This window comes from Heliangelus exortis, chromosome 1 (genome assembly GCF_036169615.1).
Source record: "Heliangelus exortis chromosome 1, bHelExo1.hap1, whole genome shotgun sequence".
In the NCBI taxonomy this organism is placed as follows: Eukaryota; Metazoa; Chordata; class Aves; order Apodiformes; family Trochilidae; genus Heliangelus; species Heliangelus exortis.
In genome coordinates, this window is record NC_092422.1 from 717040 (window position 1) to 741677 (window position 24638).

The following is a 24638-nucleotide window of genomic DNA, read 5'->3' on the forward strand; positions in this document are numbered from 1 at the left end:
GTGGCAGAAAGGGAGCTGGGATTGGCAGGAAGCTGAAGAGGAGGCAGCAGTGTGCCCAGGTGGCCAAGAAGGCCAATGGCATCCTGGGCTGGCTGAGGAAGAGCGTGGCCAGCAGGTCCAGGGAAGGGATTCTGCCCCTGTGCTCAGCTCTGGGGAGGCCAGAGCTTGAGTCCTGTGTCCAGTTCTGGGCCCCTGAGCTCAGGAAGGAGCTTGAGGTGCTGGAGCAGGTCCAAAGGAGGCAACTGGGCTGGTGAAGGGATCCAGCAGAAATGCTGTGAGGAAGGGCTGAGGGAGCTGGGGGTGTTGAGGCTGGAGAAGAGGAGGCTCAGGGGAGACCTCATCACTCTCTCCAAGTCCCTGAAAGGAGGTTGGAGCCAGGGGGGGTTGGGCTCTTTTCCCAGGCAACTCTCAGCAAGACAAGAGGCCATGGTCTCAAGTTGTGCCAGGGGAGGTTTAGGTTGGACATTAGAAAGAATTTCTTGCTGGAGAGGGGGATCAGGCATTGGAATGGGCTGCCCAGGGAAGGGGTGGATTCTCCATCCCTGGAGATATTTCCAAAGAGCCTGGATGTGGCACTGAGTGCCATGGGCTGGGAACCACGGGGGGAGTGGATCAAGGGTTGGACTTGAGGAGCTCTGAGCTCCCTTCCAACCCAGACAATTCTAGGATTCTATGAACTGTGCCTGTAGCTGCCACAAACAGGATTTCTCAGCTCTGCTGAGAGCTCAGTTTAGAACATTTCTCTAAACTGGATTGTCTTGCACTTGGAGGACATGAAGTGCACTCCTTCAGAGTTACCCATAGCTGCTGACAGGGGTGACAAGGTGATAACTTCTGGAAGCTCAGTGAGTGGCTGGGGGTCTGTTAAAACTGCTCACTGAAAAACCAGCTCCCTCTGTAGGGAGAGCTGAGCTGGGGTTTACAGCCTCTGCTTGAGCATCCACTCAGGAGCAGGATTTCCAACCATTCCTCTTCCCAAGCTCTGCTTACGTAGAGAACCTGATTTAATTGGATGTATTAATGCAAGTGAAAGCCAGTTTCCCAGAAGAAGGGAAGTCAGGACATCTGTTTAAATGAATACAGTTGCTAAAGAAAAATGGCTTATTAGAAGAATACCAGAGCACTGCTGGGAAAGCTGATACAACATTTACTAGTACCTAATGGTGGCTTTCATCAGCAGAGCTGACTCCAGTTTAATTTCCAGGAGCCTTGGTTTATATCCCTGAAGTTTTCCATCACCACACACTGACAGCAGTGAGCTGGCAGCCCTGCTCAGAGCCCTTTATTTCAGCCACAGGTTTTATTTTTTAAGGATTTTTAAAATATATATATATATATTTGTCCTGCTTGTTAACCTGGATGGAAAGAAGCTGCCCTCAAAGTTTTGTGCTCCTTTGCTCATCTCAGAGATGCCAGGGAGGGTTTGTCTCTGGATGGTCTTGTCTGGATTTCAGGACAAATCTGATGGCTTTGGCTCCTGTGGAAATCAAGCCAAGCCCGAATGGTGGTTTTTAAACCTAAAATAGATGTTCCATCAGCTAATGCTGAACTACAGATTCTGATCTTGTTCAAATCCATCACTTTGAGAGCTGCTTGACAGCTTGAATTGATGGCTGCAGGCTGCTGTCCCTCTTTTAGCTGGGGAGGTGTTTTTTGGTTTTTTTTTAGGTGTTCAAAAAACATGTAGATGGGGCACTTGAGGACATGGTTTAGTTGGCATGGTGCTGTTGGGTTGACAGCTGGACTTGATGGATCTTCGAGGTCTTTTCCAACCTTAATGATTCCATGATTCTGGGAGGTCTGCAGCACAGTTGACCCTCACTTCTTGAAGTGCTCAACTCTTGGAGAGGTTTGAGGAGGGGACAGTCCCCTGGAGGGCCCTTCTGCTGCTGTTCAGGGTGTGCATGAGGCCTGCAGATGGATGTGGTTGGTGACACTGAACCCTTTTGGAAGAGCTGAATGCCAGCAAAGCTCCCAAATCATTAACTTGCCCCCCCCTTAAGGGCAATCCCAAGCACAGTTGTAGGTTGGGTGGGTTGCAAACAGCCCTGAGGAGAAGGATTTTGGGGTATTGGTTGGCAGCAACATCTGGTGGCAGCCCAAAAATCAACCATGTCCTGGGCTGCATCACCAGCAGGGTGAAGGAGGGGATTGTCTCCTTCTGCTCTGCTCTCATGGAATCCCACCTGGAATGTTGGGGCCAGCTCTGGAGCCCCCAGCTCAAGAAGGACAAGAAGCTGTTGGGAGTCCAGAGGAGGCTTTGAAGATGCTGGGAGGGTTGGAGCAGCTCTGGAGCCAGGGGGAGAGAGTTGGGGGTGTTGGTGCCTGGAGAAGAGAAGGAGAAGGTTCTGGGGAGCCCTTGGAGCAGCTTCCAGTGCCTGAAGGGGCTCCAGGAAAGCTGGGGAGGGACTTTGGACAAGGGCCTGGAGGGATGAAAGGAGGGGGAGTGGCTTTAAACTGGAAGAGGAAACATTTAGGTTGGACATTAGGAAGAAATTCTTGAATTTGAGGGTGCTGAGCCCCTGTCCCAGGGTGCCCAAGGAAGCTGTGGCTGCCCCATCCCTTGTGATGTCCCCAAGGACAGGGATGCTCATGGGCAGTGGTCCCCACACCAAGTCTGGAGTCCTGTGGGGATCTCTTCACACATCCCCCAGACTAAAGGGGGCACAAGAAGTGTCTGAAATGTCCCAGGGACATTCCTGCTCTGCCCAGGTCCCCTGTGGTGCAGGGGGGAATTCCCTTGGGAATCACAGAAGGGTTTGGGTTGGAAGAGACCTTCCAGATCATCTCCTTCCAACCCCCCCGGGAGTGATGGGATGGGGGGATGATTTCAAGCTGCATGAGGGGAGATTGAGATGAGATCTGAGGAAGAAATTCGTGAATTTCAAGTTACAAGAGGGGAGATTGAGAAGAGATTTTAGGAAGAAATTCTTGAATCTGAGGGTGCTGAGCCCCTGTCCCAGGGTGCCCAAGGAAGCTGGGGCTGCCCCATCCCTGGAATCTCAGCCCAGGTTGGATGGGGCTTGGAGCAACCTGGGCTGTGGGAGGGGTCCCTGCCCATGCAGGGGTTGGAACTGGAGGAGCTTTTGGGTCCCTTCCAACCCAAACCAGTCTGGGATTCTATCCTACAAAGTTATTTTTAACATTTTGGGGTACAACAGTAGCAGTTGTGCTTCAGGAAGATGAGTTTGCATTGGGGAATAGCACACTGCTGATTTCTGAGCAGAACTGGATATTCATGGAATCATGGAATGGTTTGGGTTGGAAGGGACCTCCAAGATCTCCCATTTTCCAAGGCCCTGCATGGGCAAATATCTCAGCACTGTGTGTGTGGCTCCTGGCACACCAGGGGACAGACAGAGCCCCTTTTGGGGACAACACTGCTGCAGACCCTGTCCCAGGCTTCCAAAGGAAGCAATAATTATGATCCTGAAGGGTCCCTGAATTCAATGATCCTGAAGGTCCCTTCCCACCCAAACCATTCCATGATTCTACGACTGCCCATCCCTGGCAGTGTCTCAGCCCAGCTTGGATGGGGCTTGGAGCAACCTGGGCTGTGGGAGGGGTCCCTGGATGGTTTTTAAGGTCCTTTCCAACCCAAGCTAATCTGGATTCTATGGAAAGCCAATCCCATCCTCTGGCTCCACTGCATGACCTTGAGCAATGACTTCAATCCCTTTATCTGGCAAATACTCCAGTGAACCCAAAATGCTCATTTCCAGAATTGCAGTGTGTGGGGGGGAAGTCTTTGCTCTACAGAGGCTGAACCCTCACCATCTGCTCTTCTTTCCTTTTTTCCTTTTCCTCTTTTCCTTTTTTCCTTTTCCTTCTTTTCCTTTTTTCCTTTTCCTTCTTTTCCTTCTTTTCCTTCTTTTCCTTCTTTTCCTTTTTCCTTTTTCCTTTTTCCTTTTTCCTTTTTCCTTTTTCCTTTTTCCTTTTTCCTTTTTCCTTTTTCCGTTTTCCTTCTCTCCCCCTCTCCCCCTCTCCCCCCTCTTCCCCCTCTCCCCCTCTCCCCTCTCCCCTCTCCCCTCTCCCCTTTTCCCCCTTTTCCCCCTTTTCCCCCCCTTTCCCCCCTTTCCCCCCCTTTCCCCCCCTTTCCCCCCCTTTCCCCCCCTTTCCCCCCCCTTCCCCCCCCTTTCCCCCCCTTCCCCCCCCTTCCCCCCCCTTCCCCCCCCTTCCCCCCCCTTCCCCCCCCTTCCCCCCCCCCCTTCCCCCGCCTTTCCCCCCCCTTTCCCCCCCCTTTCCCCCCCTTTCCCCCCCTTTCCCCCCCCTTTCCCCCCCTTTCCCCCCCTTTTCCCACCTTTTTTCCTCTCCCATTTCCTTCTCTGTCTCCTGTTCTCCCTTTCTTTTCCTCTTTTTTTTCCTCAGTGACTGAGAAGGTTTACGAGAGTGAATCCTGCACTGACAGCGAGGAGGACTTCAAGGCCAAGCCACCAGCTGCCCACAAACCCCCTGCCCCACCTCTGAAGAAAGAACCAAAAGAAGAAAAGAAAAAACCTGAAGAAAGGAGCAGCCACCACCACTAGAGCCAACAAACAGGTCTCCATCTTGGGCTTTTTCCCAAAGAAATGAACTGGGGCTTTCTTCAGGTCCTCTTGGCAGCCTGAGAACGTTGCTCTCTTTTTTTTATTTTTTTTTTTTGTGTGTGTTTGTGGCTTTCTGAAAGCTGCTGTGTTGGAGGAGGAGAACAACTTGCAGCCTGCAGTTACATAAGATAACTTGCTTACTGTGTAAGTAAGCCCTCTGGACTAGATCTTGTATCAGAGAGAAGTTTTTTTTTGGGACTGCAATCATTTCAAGGCAGCTTTCCTGAGCAGGATGGGAAGGCCCAACTTGGAAGCCAAATCCAGAAGAGCTCTTGTCTATCCACACCAAATTTTATTTTTATAATACAGCCTTTCAGCTGGTGGGTGCTGTTCCACACGTGGTAAATGGACTAATTTAGGAGTTGAGTTGTGGTTTATTTCCCCCCTCCCCCCTTCTTTTGACACCCCCAGCTCTCCAGATTGATCCTAAATGTTCACCTTGGGTAGAAAGCCACAACGTAGTAAGTCTTGGGGCATGCACACCAAGACTGAACATCTGCTTCAGCTTTCACTGAATGAAATGAACTTAATTTTCCCCCCTAAGACTGGGTAAAATAGTTTTTTTTTTTTCCCTCTGCCTTTCATCATCATTTTTTTTTTTTTTTTTTTTTTTTTTTTGGACAAAGCAGTTGCATATAAAACATTTTTTCTTCCTTAACACATCCTCTGTGATTTGCTAATCATAGCCCAGCACACTGGGGCTGCTCTGTCTTTGCAAAAACATCCCTGAGGCTTCCCACACAGTTGGCTCCAGTAGAACTGGGGGAAGGCTCTGCTCTTACTGGGAAAGCAGTTTTATCCTTAACCTTGAAAATGAACCAGCCAAAGGGGAAGGGTGATAAGAGGAAACTCCTGATAACACCACTCAGGTACCTGCTGGCCTTGGCAGACTCCCACGGAGCTTTTTGCTTTGCCTGGAGTTGTTTTTTTCTTTCCAGACACCAACCAACCAGCAGAAAAGTTGTTTTCTAGGACACCTCCTCCTCACCTGCCTGCTGAAGAGTCCTGAGGAGCTGGTTCTTGGAGCTGATTAAACCCCTGCAGGTCCTGGTAATCAGAACCAAGTCATCGTTTTGGATGCTTTCTGGTTTTTTACAGGTGCTAAATTTGATAGATGGATTTACCAGGCCAAGTTTTCCAGAGGATGGGTGCTGAGGTCTCCCAAATGGGCAACTGATGTCATCAGTGGGTGTTTCTGAGTGGTGTTGGGGCCAGCATAGGTGTGGGGATGTGTCTGCATCCTGGTTTATAAAAGTGTCTGTGATTGGCAGACAGGTAGATAAAGCCTGAGGAATGTGAACTAACAAAAAAAAAAGTCTTTGGCACCCAGCTGAATTATTGCAAGATTATAATAACCAGCTGTCTCCTGACCTGTGGCCAGTAAAAGGGCCCCTGTGGCCAGTAAAAGGGCCAGCTGAGTCTGTTTATGAAGCCTTTTGGACCAGGAGGTCAGGTTGATCTTGAGAATTGCACCTGGTTGTCCCCAACAATTGAAAGTCACAAGATAGGAGATGATTTACTCCTTGCACAGCTTCTCAGAAGTGTGAAAAACTTCAACCCAGGATTTTCTGAATTGGAAACTTGGGGGGGGAAAAATAATGAGGAGAAGAGAGAAGGCAAAACTGGCTCAGTGCTCAGAGGCATCCAAACCCAGAGCTGCTGCATGAGCTGAAAAAAGGGTTTCAGGCTCTTGGGGTGTGTTTTGAGTGACGTGGGCAGCAGAGGTCCATGGGGAAAGAATGAACAACCTTGTTCTGACTTTTATGAAGAAATTTAACTGTACCCAAAAAAAAAAAAAAAAAAAAAAAAAAAATACTGCCGTAGTGTTTCTGTTTTTCTTTGGTAGAGCTGGGGGTGTATTTTGAAAAAGTCATGATAAAGTCATGAAAAGGTCATCCATTAAATGCAGATTATTTTTTTTATTTTTATTTTTCTCTTTGTCCTTGCTGTTCATTAAATGAAAAGTCTTTTCCAACAACCATGCCCCTGTCTGCTTGTGTCCTTCATCCCCCAGGGCTTGCTGTGACATTTGGCTGCGTGGTGTCACTGGTGAAGTGGGTCCAGTCCAAGCCAGGGCTGGAATCATGAAACCCAGCACTTCAGAACCTCTGCAAAGGGGGGTGAGAACATTTCCAAGTGTCAGGATCTGTGTTGAATTGAACCCTTGAGTCTTTTTAATTCCCATGTTGACAGGATGTGGTGTCCTGGACCTCTTGCACCTCACCTCCACCATGGGCTGGAGCTCCCTGCTCCACCCCGACTCCCTCTATAACCAGATCAACGTCAGAGGAGACTTCCTCAGGAAAATGACTTAATGTCTGAAAGAACCAGCACATAGGCAAACCTCAGACTTCCAAAAATCATGATCTAATACTCCCCTTCCCCCCCCCCTTCCCCCCTCATCCCTGACTCCTTCATTTCATGGGCTGCCAGCCCCAGGGGGGCCTCAGGTCCCTGGATGCCCCCTTGGGGAGGTTGGAGTGTCCCCAGGTGATGTGTGGGAGCAAGGAATGGGGCTGCTGGGGAAAGGGAGAAGGTTCCCTCTTCCTGCCAGGAGCAGATGGAATCTTTTGGCACCCAAGGGTGGGGGTGAAAGAGGTGGGGGGTGGGGACAGCTCCCAGCCCAGGCTCCAGCTCTCGGATCACATCCTGCTCCCTCTGCTCAGGACTCAGTTGTTGATGTTTGGTTGGGGTCTAAAACCTCCTCATGGGGATCCAGAAATCTGATTTCTGTGTTTGCAGCTCAGGGGGGGAAGAGCTGAAGAAGGAGAGAGGGTGTTTGCTCATTTCATATTCTCTGATAAATCACAGAATTGATGGAAAAGAACTTGGAGATCACTCCACTCCCTCTGCTCAGGACTCAGTTGTTGATGGTTGGGGTTGGGGTCTAAAACCTCCTCGTGAGGATCCAGAAGTCTGATTTCCCCATTTGCAGCTCAGGAGGGGCAAGAGCTTAAAGAGAGATATGGAGAGAGGAGTGTTTGCTCATTTAATATCTCTGATAAATCACAGAGTTGTCACAGGTGGGAAAAGACCTTGGAGATCACCCACTCCCTCTGCTCAGGACTCAGGGTGGGGTTGGGGTTTAAAACCTGCCTCGTGGGGATCCAGAAATATGATTTCTGTGTTTGCAGCTCAGGAGGGGAAGAGCTGAAGAAGGAGAGAGGGTGTTTGCTCATTTCATATTCTCTGATAAATCACAGAATTGATGGAAAAGGCCTTGGAGATCACCCCACTCCCTCTGCTCAGGACTCAGTTGTTGATGTTTGGTTGGGGTCTAAAATCTCCTTGGGATCCAGAAATCTGATTTCCCATTTGCAGCTCAGGAGGGCAAGAGCTTAAAGAGAGACAAGGAGAGAGGGTGTTTGCTCATTTAATATTCTCTGATAAATCACAGAGTTGTCACAGGTGGGAAAAGACCTTGGAGATCACTCGCTCTCTCTGATCAGGACTCAGTTGTTGATGGTTGGGATCTAAAACCTCCTCATGGGGATCCAGAAATCTGATTTCCACGTTTGCAGCTCAGGAGGGGAAGAGCTGAAGAAGGAGAGAGGGTGTTTGCTCATTAATTATTCTCTGATAAATCACAGAATTGTCCCAGGTGGAAAAGACCTTGGAGATCACCCACTCCCTCTGCTCAGGACTCAGTTTTGATGGTTGGGGTTGGGGATCCAGAAGTCTGATTTCCACGTTTGCAAATCAGGAGGGCAAAAGCTGAAGAAGGAAAGAGGGTGTTTGCTCATTAATTATTCTCTGATAAATCACAGAGTTGTCCCAGGTGGAAAAGACCTTGGAGATCACCCACACGCTCTGCTCAGGACTCAGGGTGGAGTTGGGGTCTAAAACCTCCTCGTGGGGATCCAGAAGTCTGATTTCCATGTTTGCAGCTCAGGAGGGGAAGAGCTGAAGAAGGAAAGAGGGTGTTTGCTCATTTAATATTCTCTGATAAATCACAGAGTTGTCACAGGTGGGAAAAGACCTTGGAGATCAACCACTCCCTCTGCTCAGGACTCAGTTGTTGATGGTTGGGGTCTAAAACCTTCTCCAGAGAATGGGAATCCAGAAATCTGATTTCCACGTTTGCAGCTCAGGAGGGGAAGAGCTGAAGAAGGAGAGAGGGTGTTTGCTTATTTATTATTCTCTGATAAATCACAGAATTGATGGAAAAAGACCTTGGAGATCACCCACACCCTCTGCTCAGGACTCGGGGTGGGGTTGGGGTCTAAAACCTCCTCGTGGGGATCCAGAAATCTGATTTCCATGTTTGCAGCTCAGGAGGGCAAGAGCTGAAGAAGGAGAGAGGGTGTTTGCTCTTTAATTATTCTCTGATAAATCACAGAGTTGTCCCAGGTGGAAAAGACCTTGGAGATCACCCACTCCCTCTGCTCAGGACTCAGTTTTGATGGTTGGGGTTGGGGATCCAGAAATCTGATTTCCACGTTTGCAGCTCAGGAGGGCAAAAGCTGAAGAAGGAAAGAGGGTGTTTGCTCATTAATTATTCTCTGATAAATCACAGAATATTGTCACAGGTGGAAAAAACCTTGGAGATCACCGAGTCCAACCACGGCCCCAAATAAAACCCCTGGAGCAGGTCCTGAAGTGCCAAACATCTCCACGCTTTTTGGATACCTCCAGGGATGATGTTTCTTTGCTCAGGCTCCATAAAACCTTTTCTTTTTCCTTTTTCTTTCAGCACCTTCATCCTTGCTTCCCCCTCTGGACCAAGTGGGATGAGAAGCTGAAGAAATTGCCCCATTTTGGGAGCAAAATTACGGATGCACCCTGGAGCACCCCACCCTGGGAAAGGACTAGAAATGCTGCTTTTAGGGATGAAAAAAAATCCTCATTCCTTTCAGGAGAGAACTGAGCTGACTCCCTCCATCCCATGGGGCAGAGCTTTCTCGGCAGAAGAAGAAAAAAAAAAATAAAATTGCACCTTTAACATTTTTCACTCCGGAGCTTCCCAGCTTTTTTTTTTTTTTTTTTTTTTTTTTTTTTTTTTTTTTTTTTTTTTTTTTTCGAGTGGAAAGAAAACTGAAGGAAGAGCCTGGTGGGTGCTAAACAAAAGGCAAGCAGGGCAGGAGGGTGTCCCAGGAATTGTTTTTTTCTCCCACCAGGCCATGCCAGCTCTTGGCCAGAGCAGCCCAGGGCCTTATAAGGAAGCAAAACCTCAGCAGCTCGGGGAGAGCAGGAGTTTGCCAGCACCCTGCGTCACCCCCTCTGCTCTCCTGAGCTGTGGCTTGTGGGTTACAGCACCCTTGGGTGGCTGTGGGTGCTGCTGGCGTGGATTTAGGGCACCCAGCCACCTCCTCAACAACCTTGGGGGCTGCTTTGGGGGTGGGTCACAGCTTTTGAAGCCTGGGGATGCTCTCATCCCATCCATCCCTCCCAAGAGCTGCCCTGGGGGGGGAAGTTTTAAAATCAGAGAGCTCCACAAAAAAAAAAAAAAACAAAAAAACCACAAACTTTTGGTGGTGGGGGCTCTGTCCCTGGGGAGCCCCAAAAATCAGGCTCTGAACAGCTTGATGTGGTTGCAGATGTCCCTGCTCAGTGCAGAGGGGTTGGACTGCAGCACCTTTGGAGGGCCCTTCCGACCCAAAGCACTCTTGGATGCTGTGAACAGGTTGGATATTAGGAAAAAAATTCTTTATGGAGAGGGGGATCAGACATTGGGATGAGCTGCCCAGGGAGGGGGTGGATTCTCCATCCCTGGAGGTTTTTAAGAAGGGGCTGAAGGTGGCACTGAGTGCTCTGGGGTGGTTGTGGATTGGCTGAGGAAGAGCGTGGCCAGCAGGTCCAGGGAAGGGATTCTGCCCCTGTGCTCAGCTCTGGGGAGGCCAGAGCTTGAGTCCTGTGTCCAGTTCTGGGCCCCTGAGCTCAGGAAGGAGCTTGAGGTGCTGGAGCAGGTCCAAAGGAGGCAACTGGGCTGGGGAAGGGATCCAGCAGAAATGCTGTGAGGAAGGGCTGAGGGAGCTGGGGGTGTTGAGGCTGGAGAAGAGGAGGCTCAGGGGAGACCTCATCACTCTCTCCAAGTCCCTGAAAGGAGGTTGGAGCCAGGGGGGGGTTGGGCTCTTTTCCCAGGCAACTCTCAGCAAGACAAGAGGCCATGGTCTCAAGTTGTGCCAGGGGAGGTTTAGGTTGGACATGAGAAAGAATTTCTTGATGGAGAGGGGGATCAGGCATTGGAATGGGCTGCCCAGGGAAGGGGTGGATTCTCCATCCCTGGAGATATTTCCAAAGAGCCTGGATGTGGCACTGAGTGCCATGGGCTGGGAACCACGGGGGGAGTGGAGCAAGGGTTGGACTTGAGGAGCTCTGAGCTCCCTTCCAACCCAGCCCATTCTAGGATTCTATGATTCAAATCAACTCTGATCTTGTCATTCTATGATTCTCTTTAATGAATTCTTGTGCTTCTCTTTGGTTTTTGCCCAGAAACCAGAGTCAAACCCACTGATGAAATGGTCACCCCTCGATGCAGCAAGAACCCCAACCATGTCCTGCTCTACCTGTTTGTGCCACCCAGCTCAGAGACCTCCAAGGAGATCCTCAGGACTTGAGTGCCATGGGCTGGGAACCACGGGGGGAGTGGATCAAGGGTTGGAGCTGATGAGCTCTGAGGTCCCTCCCAACCCAGCCCATTCTAGGATTCTATGAACCCGCCTTCAGGTTGCTTCTTGAGGTTTGGGGTTTTTTTTTTTCCCATGTAGAGCCCCAAAGGAAAAGGGTTTCTGCACCTGGCAGGAGGTGGATGAGATCCCAGGTCTCTTCTGCTTTGTTTTCCTTCCAAACCAAGCCCCCTGGGGAAGGGATTCACCCACCCGGGGCTGGAGGGAGCAGCCAAGTTCATTTGGTTTGTTTTGGGGTTTGGGTTGAAGGACAGGGTTTGGGTTTGGGTTTTGGTTGAAAGACAAAATTTGGGTTTGGGCTTGGGTTTGGTTTTGGTTTGGGTTGAAGGACAGGGCTTGGGTTTGGGTTTGGGTTTTGTTTGGACAGGATTTGGGTTTGGGTTTGGGTTTGGGATGAAGGACAGGGTTTGGGCTTGGGTCTGGGTTGAAGGACAGGGTTTGGGTTTGGGTCGAGTTTGGGTTTGGGTTTGGGTTGGGTCTAGGTCTGGATTGAAGGACAGGATTTGGGGTTGGGTTTTGGTTTGGGTTGAAGGACAGGGTTTGCGTTTGGGTTTTGATTTGGGTTTGGTTTGGACAGGATTTAGGTTTGAGTTTGGGTTTGGGTTGAAGGACAGGCTTTGGGTTTGGGTTTTGATTTGGGTTTGGGTTGAAGGACAGGGTTTGGGTTTTGGCTTTGGGTTTGGGTTTGGATTTGGGTTTGGGTCTGGGTTGAAGGAAAAGGTTTTGGTTTGGGTTTGGGTTTAAGGACAGGATTTCAGTTTGGGTTTGGGTTGAAGGACAGGATTTGGGGTTGGGTTTGGGTTTTGGTTGTAGGACAGGGCTTGGATTTGGGTTTGGATTTGGGCTTGGGTTGAAGGACAAGATTTGGGCTTGGGTTTGGGTTTGGGTTGAAGGACAGGGTTTGGGTTTGGGTGTTGATTTGGGTTTGGTTTGGACAGGATCTGGGTTTGGGTTTTGGCTTGGGTTTGGGACGAAGGACAGGGTTTGGGTTTGGGTTTTGGTTGAAAGACAAGATTTGGGTTTGAATTTGAGTTTGGGTTTGGGTTTGGGTTGAAGGACAGGGTGTGGGTTTTGGTTTGGGTTTGGGTTGAAGGACAGGGTTTGGGTTTGGGTTTGGGTTTGGGTTGAAGGACAAGGTTTGGGTTTGAGTTTTGGTTTGAGTTTGGGTTAAAGGACAGGGTTTGGGGTTGGGTTTTGGTTTGGGTTTGGATGAAGGTCAGGGTTTGGGTTTGGGTTGAAGGACAGGATTTGGGTTTGGGTTTGGGTTGAATAACAGGGTTTGGGTTTTGGGCTTGGGCTTAGGTTTGGGTTTGGGTTGAAGGACAGGATTTGGGTTTGGGTTTGGGTTTGGGTTTGGGTTTGGGTTTGGGTTTGGGTTGAAGGACAGGGTTAAACGAAGGGCAGTGGGGCTGAAGTCCAGGAGAGTTTTGGAGCACCCACCACCTTTAAGAGGAGACTCTCTCCATCTTTTTGTCACTCCAAGTGTCACCCCAGGGCTGGGCAGAGCTGTCCCTGGTCCCACTGACCTCTGACAAGCCCCAGCTCACCACCCATCCCCAACCTTTCCCCATTTTCAGGAAGGTCCTGGGTGTTTCTGTCCATGTTCATCTCCCCTGGCTCCAGGACCCCAGAAATTCTGAGTTCCAGCAGAAATTCCAGGGCTGGTGGTGCCATTAGGTGACGTTTCCAACCCATGTTCTACCAGGAGCTGTGCTTGAATTCTGTGCCTTAATTAATTGATTTTTTAATTTTTTTTTTTTTAATTTCTTCAACTTCATCTTCTGTAAGGCTGGAGGAAAGGACCTGGAACACCCCAAAAGTTCTCAGTTTGGAAAGGGGGAGCAAAATGGCAAAAATCTGGAGCTGGATCTCACCTCAAAGCCAACTCTGCTTTGGAGTTTGGACCAGAGACCTCGAGGGATCCCATCCAGCTTCCAGGAACCTGGAATTCAAGTGACACCTGGGGAATGGCCCAGTGACCATATTGAAGCCCCGAGGTGATGCTCTCCAAGATGAGGAGGCTCCTCTTGATGTCTGCAGCAGAAAATCACCACAAAAAGTGCCCAGATGGGACTCAGGGACACTCAGGACACCCAGAGAGCATCCACAGGACCCTGAGGTCAGGAGCTGGGAGCAAAGCTGGGAAATGGCAGAGGGAAAAGCATCCCTGGGATTTGGGAGATGGTTTTCCCGGAGCTCTTCCCATGCTGGGTACCACGTGCAAAATCCAAGCATCCCATCCTGCTCCCTGAGGGCACCAGGACCATTCTGCCTGGGTGCTGAGCTCCTTGGGGCCCTCACGTGCTGTGCACCCTTCCTCAGGTGCTGAGCACCCTGGAGAACCCTTCTTCAAGTGCTGAGCACCCTTCCTTGGGTGCTGAGCATCCTCCGTGGTGCTGAGCATCACCCAACCTCAGTTCTGAGAATCTTCTTCAGGAGCTGAGCACCCTGAAGAACCTTTCCTTGGGTGCTGAGCACCCTTCCTCAGGGCTCAGCACCCTGGAAAACCTTTCCTCAGGTGCTGAGCACCCTTCCTCAGGGCTCAGCACCCTGGAGAACCTCTCCTTGGGTGCTGAGCACCCTTCCTCAGGGCTGAGCACCCTGGAGAACCTTTCCTCAGGTGCTGAGCACCCTTCCTCAGGGCTGAGCATCCTTAAGAACTCTTCTTCAGGTACTGAGCACCCGGGAGGACCCTTCCTCATGTGCTGAGCACCCTTCCTCAGGGCTCAGCACCTTTCCTTGGCTTCTGAGCATCCTCCATGGGTGCTGAGCACCCTTCTTCCTCAGGGGTGAGCACCCTTGGGAACTTTTTCTTGGGTACTGGACACCCTTCTCCAGGGCTCAGCACCCTGGAGAACCTTTCCTTGGGTGCTGAGCACCCTTTCTCAGAGCTGAGCACCCTTAAGAACCTTTCCTCAAGTGCTGAGCACCCTTCCTCAGGGCTCAGCACCCTGGAGAACCTTTCCTCAAGTGCTGAGCACCCTTCCTCAGGGCTCAGCACCTTTTCTCCAGGCTGAGCATCCTCCCTGGGAGGCTTTGGGTGCAGAGCATCCATCTGGGTGCTGAGCACCCTTCCTAAGGGCTGAACACCCTTGAGAACCTTTCCTCAGGTGCTCAGCATCCATGAGACCTTTTCCTTGGGTGCTGAGCACCTTTCTTCAGAGCTGAGCACCCTTAAGAACCTTTCTTTGGGTGCTGAGCACCCTTCCTCAGGGCTGAGCACCCTTGAGAACCTTTCCTCAGCTGCTGAGCACCTTTTCTTGATGCTGAGCATCCTCCCTGGGTGCTGAGCACCCCCAGAAGTGCTGAGCCCCCCCGTCCTCGCCAGCTCCTCCCCTCCTTGCCACCACATCCATGGCTCTCGGTGACCCACGATGTCCCCATCCCTCCCTCCCTCCATCCCTCCATCCCTCCATCCCTCCCTCCATCCCTCCCTCCATCCCTCCATCCCTCCATCCATCCATCTATCCATCCATCCATCCATCCATCCATCCCTCCCTCCATCCCTCCATCCATCCATCCATCCATCCATCCATCCATCCCTCCCTCCATCCCTCCATCCCTCCATCCCTCCATCCATCCATCCATCCATCCATCCATCCATCCATCCATCCCTCCCTCCATCCCTCCATCCCTCCATCCATCCATCCATCCATCCATCCATCCATCCATCCATCCCTCCCTCCATCCATCCCTCCCTCCCTCCCTCCATCCCTCCCTCCCTCCATCCATCCCTCCATCCCTCCATCCCTCCATCCATCCATCCCTCCATCCCTCCATCCCTCCCTCCATCCATCCATCCCTCCCTCCATCCATCCCCAGCTCCATCCCTCCCTCCATCCCTCCCTCCCTCCCTCCCTCCCTTCCTCCCTCCATCTCTCCATCCATCCCTCCATCCCTCCATCCCTCCATCCCTCCATCCATCCATCCATCCCTCCCTCCCTCCCTCCCTCCCTCCCTCCCCAGCTCCATCCCTCCGAGCTGCATCTTCCACCCCTCCCGTTCCCTCCCTCCTCTTGTTTACTCCTCTCGTTCCTCCCGCATCGTTTCCCTTCCCCCCCCCCCCCCCCCTTTCCCCATCCCCCCCCCTCATCGCTTCCTGGGCTGGTGGCTGAAAATAGAGAATCTGGAACCTTTTTTAAAAATAGAAAAGTCTCGCAGAAGAGCAGCTCCTGTTTTTTCCATTCCTTTCCCTTTTCATCTTACGGGGATGATGAATCCCGGCCAGGAGCGGGTGGGGATGGGAATGGGGGGGGGGGGGGGGGGGGGGGGAACCCAGAGCTGTAAACAGAGTCCGGGAAAAAAAAAAAAAGATGAGGGGAAAAGGGGGGAAACACACGTGTGAGGCTTGAGAGGGAAATAAAAAAATGGGAGAAAAAAAATGGAAGAAAAAGGAGGGGAAAAAAATTAAAAAAAAAAACAAACTCAAGGGCACCTTTCGCACGGAGCCTTATTTGGTGTTTTCATGAAAAGTTCTATCTTCACGTTGTAAAAAGTGCCACTTCTTACTCATGCTTTACTAGGGAAGTGTGTTTTCCTTGGCAGCAAATGCCTTGGGGATTTTTTTTGTGGGGTTTTGTTCTTTTTTATTCGTTTTTTTCTTTTTTTTTTTTTTTTTTTAATCTTCCCTACTCCCTCAACAAACCCCTCCGAAGGTCTCCTTTGGTTTCTCTGTCAGGACCGGGCACTTTTTCCCCTCTGCCTGGAGGATGGTTCTGCTAAACCCGAGACAGAACTGCTGCTTCTTCCCTAAATATTGGGATTGACTACACGGGAATGTAAAATTCCAGCCCGGGGGTTCCCAGCGTGGGGTGCACAGGGTGGGATTTCAGCCCCCAGAACCTGGACAGGGAACCCCAGACTGGTTTGGGTTGGAAGGGACCTTGAGGATCCTTGAATTCCAACCCCTGGATGTGCAGGGACCCCTCCCACAGCCCAGGTTGCTCCAAGCCCCATCCAACCTGGGCTGAGACACTGCCAGGGATGGGGCAGCCACAGCTTCCTTGGGCACCCTGGGACAGGGGCTCAGCACCCTCAGATTCAAGAATTTCTTCCTAAAATCTCCTCTCAATCTCCCCTCTTGTAACTTGAAATTCAAGAATTTCTTCCTCAGATCTCATCTCAATCTCCCCTCATGCAGCTTGAAACCATCCCCCCCATCCCATCACTCCATGAGGGGTAGGAAGAAGATGATCTGGAAGGTCTCATCCATCACAAACCCTTCTGTGATTCCCAAGGGAATTTCCCCCTGCACCACAGGGGACCTGGGCAGAGCAGGAATGTCCCTGGGACATTGCAGACACTTCTTGTGCCCCTTTAGGGGGGGTGAAAAGATCCCCACAGGACTCCAGACTTAGTGGGGGGACCACTGCCCATGAGCATCCCTGTCCCTGGGGACATCACGAGGGATGGGGCAGCCACAGCTTCCTTGGGCACCCTGGGACAGGGGCTCAGCACCCTCAAATTATAGAATTTCTTCCTCAGATCTCATCTCAATCTCCCCTCATGCAGCTTGAAACCATCCCCCTCATCCCATCCCTCCATGAGGGGTTGGAAGAAGATGATCTGGAAGGTCTCATCCATCACAAACCCTGGATGTGCAGGGACCCCTCCCACAGCCCAGGGGGCTCCAAGCCCCATCCAACCTGGGCTGAGACACTGCCAGGGATGGGGCAGCCACAGCTTCCTTGGGAAACCTGTTCCATGCTCTCACCATCCTCAAATTCAAGAATTTCTTCCTCAGATCTCATCTCAATCTCCCCTCATGCAGCTTGAAACCATCCCCCTCATCCCATCCCTCCATGTGGGGTTGGAAGGAGATGATCTGGAAGGTCTCTTCCAACCCAAACCCTTCTGTGATTCCCAAGGGAATTCCCCCTGCACCACAGGGGACCTGGGCAGAGCAGGAATGTCCCTGGGACATTGCAGACACTTCTTGTGCCCCTTTAGGGGGGGTGAAAAGATCCCCACAGGACTCCAGACTTAGTGGGGGAACCACTGCCCATGAGCATCCCTGTCCCTGGGGACATCACGAGGGATAGGGCAGCCACAGCTTCCTTGGGCACCCTGGGACAGGGGCTCAGCACCCTCAAATTATAGAATTTCTTCCTCAGATCTCATCTCCATCTCCCCTCTTGCAGCTGGAAACCCTTCCCCCTCATCCCATCACTCCTTGTGCCCCCTTAATGTGGGGGGGCTGTGAAAAGATCCCCACAGGACTCCAGACTTGGTGGGGGGACCACTGCCCATGAGCATCCCTGTCCCTGGGGACATCATGAGGGTCCCTCAGCAGCTGGCACTGAGCTCTGACACCCCCAGTCCCCAGCACCCCCCTCCTGAGACACTGCCAGGGATGGGGCAGCCACAGCTTCTCTGGGAAACCTGTTCCATGCTCTCACCATCCTCAAATTCAAGAATTTCTTCCTCAGATCTCATCTCCATCTCCCCTCATGCAGCTTGAAACCATCCCCCCCATCCCATCACTCCAGGGGGGGTTGGAAGATGATCTGGAAGGTCTCTTCCAACCCAAACCCTTCTGTGATTCCCAAGGGAATTCTTCCTGCACCGCAGGGGACCTGGAAGAGCAGGAATGTCCCTGGGACATTGCAGACACTTCTTGTGCCCCCTTTAGTCTGGGGGATGTGTGAAGAGATCCCCACAGGACTCCAGACTTGGTGGGGGGACCACTGCCCATGAGCATCCCTGTCCCTGCCCATGAGGGTCCCTCAGCAGCTGGCACTGAGCTCTGACACCCCCAGCCCCCATCTCCTGGGTGACCTCTTGGTGCCAGCTCCCCCCCCCCTACCAAAGCCACCCCCTTGGGTGACCACTTCTCATCTTGGGGTCCCCCTTGGCACTCTGCACCCCTTTCCCTCAACTCCTCCAGTAGCTGGAAACCTGCACCAGGCCCAGAAGCTGGAGGTGATCATAAAATTAAAGCTCATTAAGCACCTTGAGAAGGTTTTACGTGGAGGGGGTGCAGGCAGGGGTGGGTGTGAAGCTCCTACTGAGCTGTTTAGAGGAGAGAATTTAATAACAGAGATGGGGGGGGGGGGGTGAGGTTGATTTTTATGGCAATGGATTTATTCCACCTGGGCTAAGAAATACATTCCACATCTGCCCAGGCTGTAACCAGACTCCAATTAAAATCCTAGAGCTGGGAAGCACAAAGGTGGCTTTGAGAGGAGCTGGGAAGGACGGGTACAGGGATGGAGAGGAGGGGTGAGGTGCCAGGGAGAGGGGCAATGGATTTGGGTTTGAGGAGGAGAGGTTTAGGTTGGGGGTCAGGGAAAAGTTCTGTACCAGGAGGGGGGGTGGAAAACTGGCAGAGGTTGCCCAGGGAAGGGGTTGAGGTGTCATCCCTGGAGATCACAGAATCCTAGAATTGTCTGGGTTGGAAGGGAGCTCAGAGCTCCTCAAGTCCAACCCTTGATCCACTCCCCCCGTGGTTCCCAGCCCATGGCACTCAGTGCCACATCCAGGCTCTTTTGAAAGAGCTCCAGGGATGGAGAATCCACCCCTTCCCTGGGCAGCCCCATTCCAATGCCTGATCCCCCTCTCCATCAAGAAATTCTTTCTAATGTCCAACCTAAACCTCCCCTGGCACAACTTGAGACCATGGCCTCTTGTCTTGCTGAGAGTTGCCTGGGAAAAGAGCCCAACCCCCCCCTGGCTCCAACCTCCTTTCAGGGACTTGGAGAGAGTGATGAGGTCTCCCCTGAGCCTCCTCTTCTCCAGCCTCAACACCCCCAGCTCCCTCAGCCCTTCCTCACAGCATTTCTGCTGGATCCCTTCACCAGCCCAGTTGCCTCCTTTGGACCTGCTCCAGCACCTCAATCTCCTTCCTGAGCTCAGGGGCCCAGAACTGGACACAGGACTCAAGCTCTGGCCTCCCCAGAGCTGAGCACAGGGGCAGAATCCCTTCCCTGGACCTGCTGGCCACGCTCTTCCTCAGCCAGCCCAGGATGCCATTGGCCTTCTTGGCCACCTGGGCACACTGCTGCCTCCTCTTCAGCTTCCTGGCAATCCCAGCTCCCTTTCTGCCACTCTCTGCCCAGCCTGGAGCTCCCCATGGGCTTCTTGTGTTGAACCTCATCCCCTTGGGATCAGCCCAACTCTCCAGTCTCTCCAGGTCCCTCTGCAGAGCCCTCCTGCCTTCCAGCTGATCCACACTCCCCCCAGCTCGGTGTCACCTCCATGTCATCTGCAGATATTCAAGGTGAGGCTTGAGGAGGCTCTGAGCACCCTGAGCTGGGTGAGGGTGTCCCTGATCCTGCAGGGGTTTTACTAAATGACCTTTAGAGGTCCCTTCAACCCAGATTATTCCCTAATTCTGTGATTTGTGGGAGCTGAGTTCCCTTGCAGTGGGGCTGGAGGGGTGGGGGGGCTTCAGGGGGTTGGAGGTGGAGTGGTGGGTGGAGACCTCAGGCAAGGTGATGGCCACGTGTGTAGGGACCATGGGGACAAAGTGACATCCATGGGTATGTAGTGGCCCTGGGGACAAGGTGATGTCCACTTCTATGTCATGTCCTTGGGGACAAGGTGATGGCCAGGTGTCTAGGGACCCTGGGGACAAGGTGACATCCCTGTGTCTGCAGTGACGATGGGGACAAAGTGACATCATGGGTGTGTAGTGGCCATGGGGACAAAGTGATGTCCATGGGTATGTAGTGGCCATGGGGACAAGGTGACATCCACGTATGTAGGGACTCTAGGGACAAGGTGATGTCCCTGTGTACGTAGTGTCCTTGGGGACAAAGTGACATCCATGGGTGTGCAGTGACCCTGGGGACAAAGTGACATCCATGGTTATGTAGGGACCCTGGGGACAAGGTGATGTCCACATCTATGTCATGTCCTTGGGGACAAGGTGACATCTATATGTGTGTAGTGACCATGGGGACAAGGTGATGGCCATGTGTGTAGGGACCCTGGGGACAAGGTGACATCCATGTGTCTGCAGTGACCCTGGGGACAAGGTGACATCCATGGGTATGTAGTGACCATGGGGACAAGGTGACATCCATGGGTATGTGATGACCATGGGGACAAGGTGATGTCCACACCTATGTCATGTACTCGGGGACAAGGTGACATCCATATGTGTGTAGTGACCATGGGGACAAGGTGATGGCCGTGTGTGTAGGGACCCTGGGGACAAGGTGACATCCATGTGTATGCAGTGACCATGGGGACAAAGTGACATCCATAGGAATGCAGTGATCCTGGGGACAAGGTGACACCCATGCGTGTAGGGACTCTAGGGACAAGGTGATGTCCATGTGTATGTAGTGTCCTTGGGGACAAAGTAACATCCATGGGTGTGCAGTGACCCTGGAACAATCTGAGAACCCCGGACTGGTTTGGGTTGGAAGGGACCTTCCAGCTCCTCCAGTTCCAACCCCTGGATGTGCAGGGACCCCTCCCCCATGGATGTCACCTTGTCCCCATGGTCACTGCAGACACAGGGATGTCACCTTGTCCCCACATGCCCACGGGTGTCCCCTTGTCCCCAGCATTGTTACACACACACAGACACCCCCTGGTCCCAAGGGCTCTGCATGCACAGAGCTCATTTTGTCCCCACGGTCACCCCAGGGACATCATGTCACAAACACCTGGACATCACCTGGGGGAGCCCCTGGTGGCCCAGGGTGCCCAAGGAAGCTGTGGCTGCCCCATCCCTGGCAGTGTCTCAGCCCAGGTTGGATGGGGCTTGGAGCAACCTGGGCTGTGGGAGGGGTCCCTGCACATCCAGGGGTTGGAATTCAGTGATCCTGAAGGTCCCTTCCAAGCCTGAAAATTCTGTGATTTTCTGTTGTGTGGTAAAAGGAGAAACTTGGGGGGCTTTTTAAGAGCCCACTTTGGGGTCTCATCCCTCCTGATTCTATGAAGAAAGCTGGGGGAGGGCTTTGGACACGGGGGGGTAGGGAGAGGAGAAGGGAAATGGGTTAAAACTTGGAGAGAAAGGGGAGATTGAGGTTGGAGATGGGGAAGAAATTCTGGAATTTGAGGGTGGGGAGAGCCTGGAACAGGTTGAGAGAGTTGGGGGTGTTCAGTCTGGAGGAGAGAGAGGAGAGGAGAGGAGAGGAGAGGAGAGGAGAGGAGAGGAGAGGAGAGGAGAGGAGAGGAGAGGAGAGGAGAGGAGAGGAGAGGAGAGGAGAGGAGAGCAGAGGAGAGGAGAGGAGAGGAGAGGAAAGAAGAGGAAGAGGAAGAGGAAGAGGAAGAGGAAGAGGAAGAGGAAGAGAAGGAGAAGGAGAAGGAGAAGGAGAAGGAGAAGGAGAAGGAGAAGGAGAAGGAGAAGGAGAAGAAGAAGGAGGAGAAGGAGAAGGAGAAGGAGAAGGAGATGGAGAAGGAGGAGAAGGTTCTGGGGAGCCCTTGGAGCAGCTTCCAGTGCCTGAAGGGGCTCCAGGAAAGCTGGGGAGGGACTTTGGACAAGGGCCTGGAGGGATGGGATGAGGGGGAAGGGTTTCCAGCTGCAAGAGGGGAGATGGAGAGGAGATCTTGGGAAGAAATTCTTTGATTTGAGGGTTCAGATTCAAACGCCAACAAATCCATCTTGGCAATCAGCAAAAATCATCTCCAGTTCTCCCCTGGGGACCTCTTGACCCAGGTAGAGCTCACTCGTGACCTCATCAGCTCTCATCACATCTTAAAACCTTCACCAGTTGTGTAACTGGGTCTTCCTGACTTCCCAGGAATGTCATGGAAGGGGGGAGGAGGACAACGTGCACTTTTCCATGGTCACATCTGGGTTGCTCCATCAGTGGGGTGAGGAGAAGAACCCCAAGGAGAAAAAACCCAGCCTGGTGTCTGCATGACCCCTGGGGCTGTGCTGACAGCATCCTGGCAGGAGGACAAGGTTTCCATTCCTTGTCCTGCTCCTCCTGCCAGGGGACAGGAGATGGAAGCCTGGGGGGGGTTGGTGGAACCTCAGCAGGTTCCTTGCACCCTTCTGCCAAACCCCACTTGTCCTGGGACCCCCACCAGTGAGCAGAGCTCTGCTTTACCAGGTTTTGGGGGTTTTTTTTGGTGCAAACTGCAGCCTGGGGCACTTGGCACCACGAAAAAGCAGCCACAGAGCCAGGCAGGAAAACAAAAATCAAAAAAAACATAAATTTTTTTTTTTTTTTGATGGACTCTGCCAGGGTAGAGGGGGACAGGGGGGGGACTTGCCTACAGTTCCCACCTAAATAGGTTTCTTGGAGACCTCCTGCTCCATCCTGCTCTGGGGGTTTCATATCTTGGGGTTCATCCCAGCAGTGCCTGGAGGTCCTTTGCATGACCAATCTCTTAAAAATCCATTTTTTCCCCACTCCCACCCCCAGGGATCATTCCCAGATGTATCCTTAGCATGGCCACTCTCTTAAAAATCCATTTTTTCCCCCATCCTATAGGAGGAGAAGATCTCCCCCAGGAGATAGGGATGGTGGAAGAGGGGCAAGGGGTTGGGACCAAGGTTGTGGAGGAGAACCAAACCCATCCCAAGGGTGCTGGACGAGGCTCCAAGCCTCATCCAGAGGAGGTCAGAGGTTCTCCTGGAGTTCTCCTGGATGCTTTCTGCACCTCCCAACCATCACTGGGGGAAGAACCACCCCGGTGTGAAATCCAGGATAGGAGAGATGTGGAGACAGGCAAGGAGGAGCTCCCAGCCATGGGATTTGGGGGCTCAGGATCTTCATCCCCTGGGATGAAAGCTTTGGGTTTGGAACCAGTGATGGGATTCCAGCATGCAAACCCACAGGGACATCTCCAGCTTTCTCCAAGAAGGACCTGGAAGGCAAGCAGGATGAATCCTTCCTCAGGTGGGTGTCTTCATCCCATGGAAAAAATGGGAGATGCCTGAAATGGCAGCAACAGGACCAAAAACATCTCCCCAAGCAGCACTTGGGGGACCACCACCCCAAAAGCACAGCCTGCTCCATCCCCTGCCAGTCCTCAGCCAAGAAACACCATAAAAAAACCTCATTTTTTTGTTGCAAACAAACCACAGCCACCATTTGGGAGGTGGAGACCACCCCTCCTGGGCCAAGCAGGACCCCTACCCCAGGAATCATTCCCAGATGTGTCCTTTGCATGGCCAATCTCTTAAAAATCCATTTTTTCCCCACTTCCACCCCCAGGGATCATTCCCAGATGTATCCTTAGCGTGGCCACTCTCTTAAAAATCCATTTTTTCCCCATCCTAGAGGAGGAGAAGATCTCCCCCAGGAGATGGGGATGGTGGAAGAGGGACAAGGGGTTGGGACCAAGGTTGTGGAGGAGAACCAAACCCATCCCAAGGGTGCTGGATGAGGCTCCAAGCCACCAGGACAGCTCTGCCATGGATCAGGATCCAATTCCCACTGCAGCTCAGCTGCTCAGCACCTGGAAAGCCCCCTCAGGTGGGGGTCTCTGCCTTGCTGGGTGCTCTGGGGCCCCACGAGGAGGAGCATCCAACCAAGTTGGGTTTAATATCTTTATCAATGACTTAGATGAGGGGATTGAGTCCATCAGCAGCAAATTCACAGGTGCTGAGCCCCTCTCCCAGGGTGCCCAAGGAAGCTGTGGCTGCCCCATCCCTGGCAGTGTCTCAGCCCAGGTTGGATGGGGCTTGGAGCAACCTGGGCTGTGGGAGGGGTCCCTGCACATCCAGGGGTTGGAATTCAATGAGCCTGAAGGTCCCTTCCAACCCAAACCACTCTGGGATTCCATGATTTGGAATCTATCCTTCTATCCAAGAGCAGACCTGACTCTCATCCTCCTCCACCTTCTCATCCTCCTCCTTCTCCTCCTCCTTCATCTCTTGCTCCTGTCCCAAATCCTGCTCACCCACCACCTCACCTCCCAAGGCAGCCACCCTCACCCCAGATTTTAAATAAAAGTGTCCCAATGATACGATTACCCCCAGAATGATGGTTCTGGGGATGCTTTCCTCAAGTGCCCCATGATGCTGACCCCAGGACCTGAGCAGGGACCTCACCAGCCCCAGGTTCCTGCAGATGCAGCCAGGAGGTGTTGGTTTCCCCTTTGAGCTCCCAGGGGGCCCTTTCATGCAGATGAAGGTGAGAGCAGATATTTTGCATGACAGCAAATCCCATGCAATGGAAAACAGCAGGAGCCAAGGACGTGAGTGGGAGCTGGCAGGTCTGGAGAGGTACAGTTTGGAGATGTGTTTTGACTCAGCTGAGCCTGGCTCTGACGTAAAAAAACCCTGAGATCCCAGAGGCAGAGCCAAGATTTCTGATGGTGACTTGTCATCCATCCCAGAGCACACAATCCCGGAGTAATTCAGGTTGGAAGGGACCCCAGGAGGTCCCTGGTCCAACCTCTGGCTCCAAGCTTTGAAGTTGCAGAAGGTTGCTCAGGGCTGAGATTCTCCAAGGATGGAGAAACCCCCCACACACCCTTCCCTTGGTCCCTGTTCCAGCTGTGGATCAGCCTGAAG

At 52.3% G+C, this 24638-nt stretch overlaps 2 protein-coding genes across 4 annotated transcripts in view; both read left to right on the plus strand.

Annotated features, from left to right (window-relative positions):
* Positions 1-9414, plus strand: part of POLD3 (DNA polymerase delta 3, accessory subunit) — a 52675-nt gene extending 43261 nt beyond the window's left edge. For 2 of the 3 annotated variants that reach the window (XM_071756082.1, XM_071756164.1), the window contains exon 12: positions 4369-6569. In XM_071756082.1, the coding sequence (XP_071612183.1) occupies positions 4369-4526 (158 nt within the window). In that variant the 3' untranslated portion in view covers positions 4527-6569. Of the gene's footprint in view, positions 1-4368; positions 6570-9279 lie in introns of those variants that run through there. The other variant, XM_071756259.1, reaches the window with a different exon arrangement.
* Positions 1-24638, plus strand: part of SLCO2B1 (solute carrier organic anion transporter family member 2B1) — a 238989-nt gene that overhangs the window by 157099 nt on the left and 57252 nt on the right.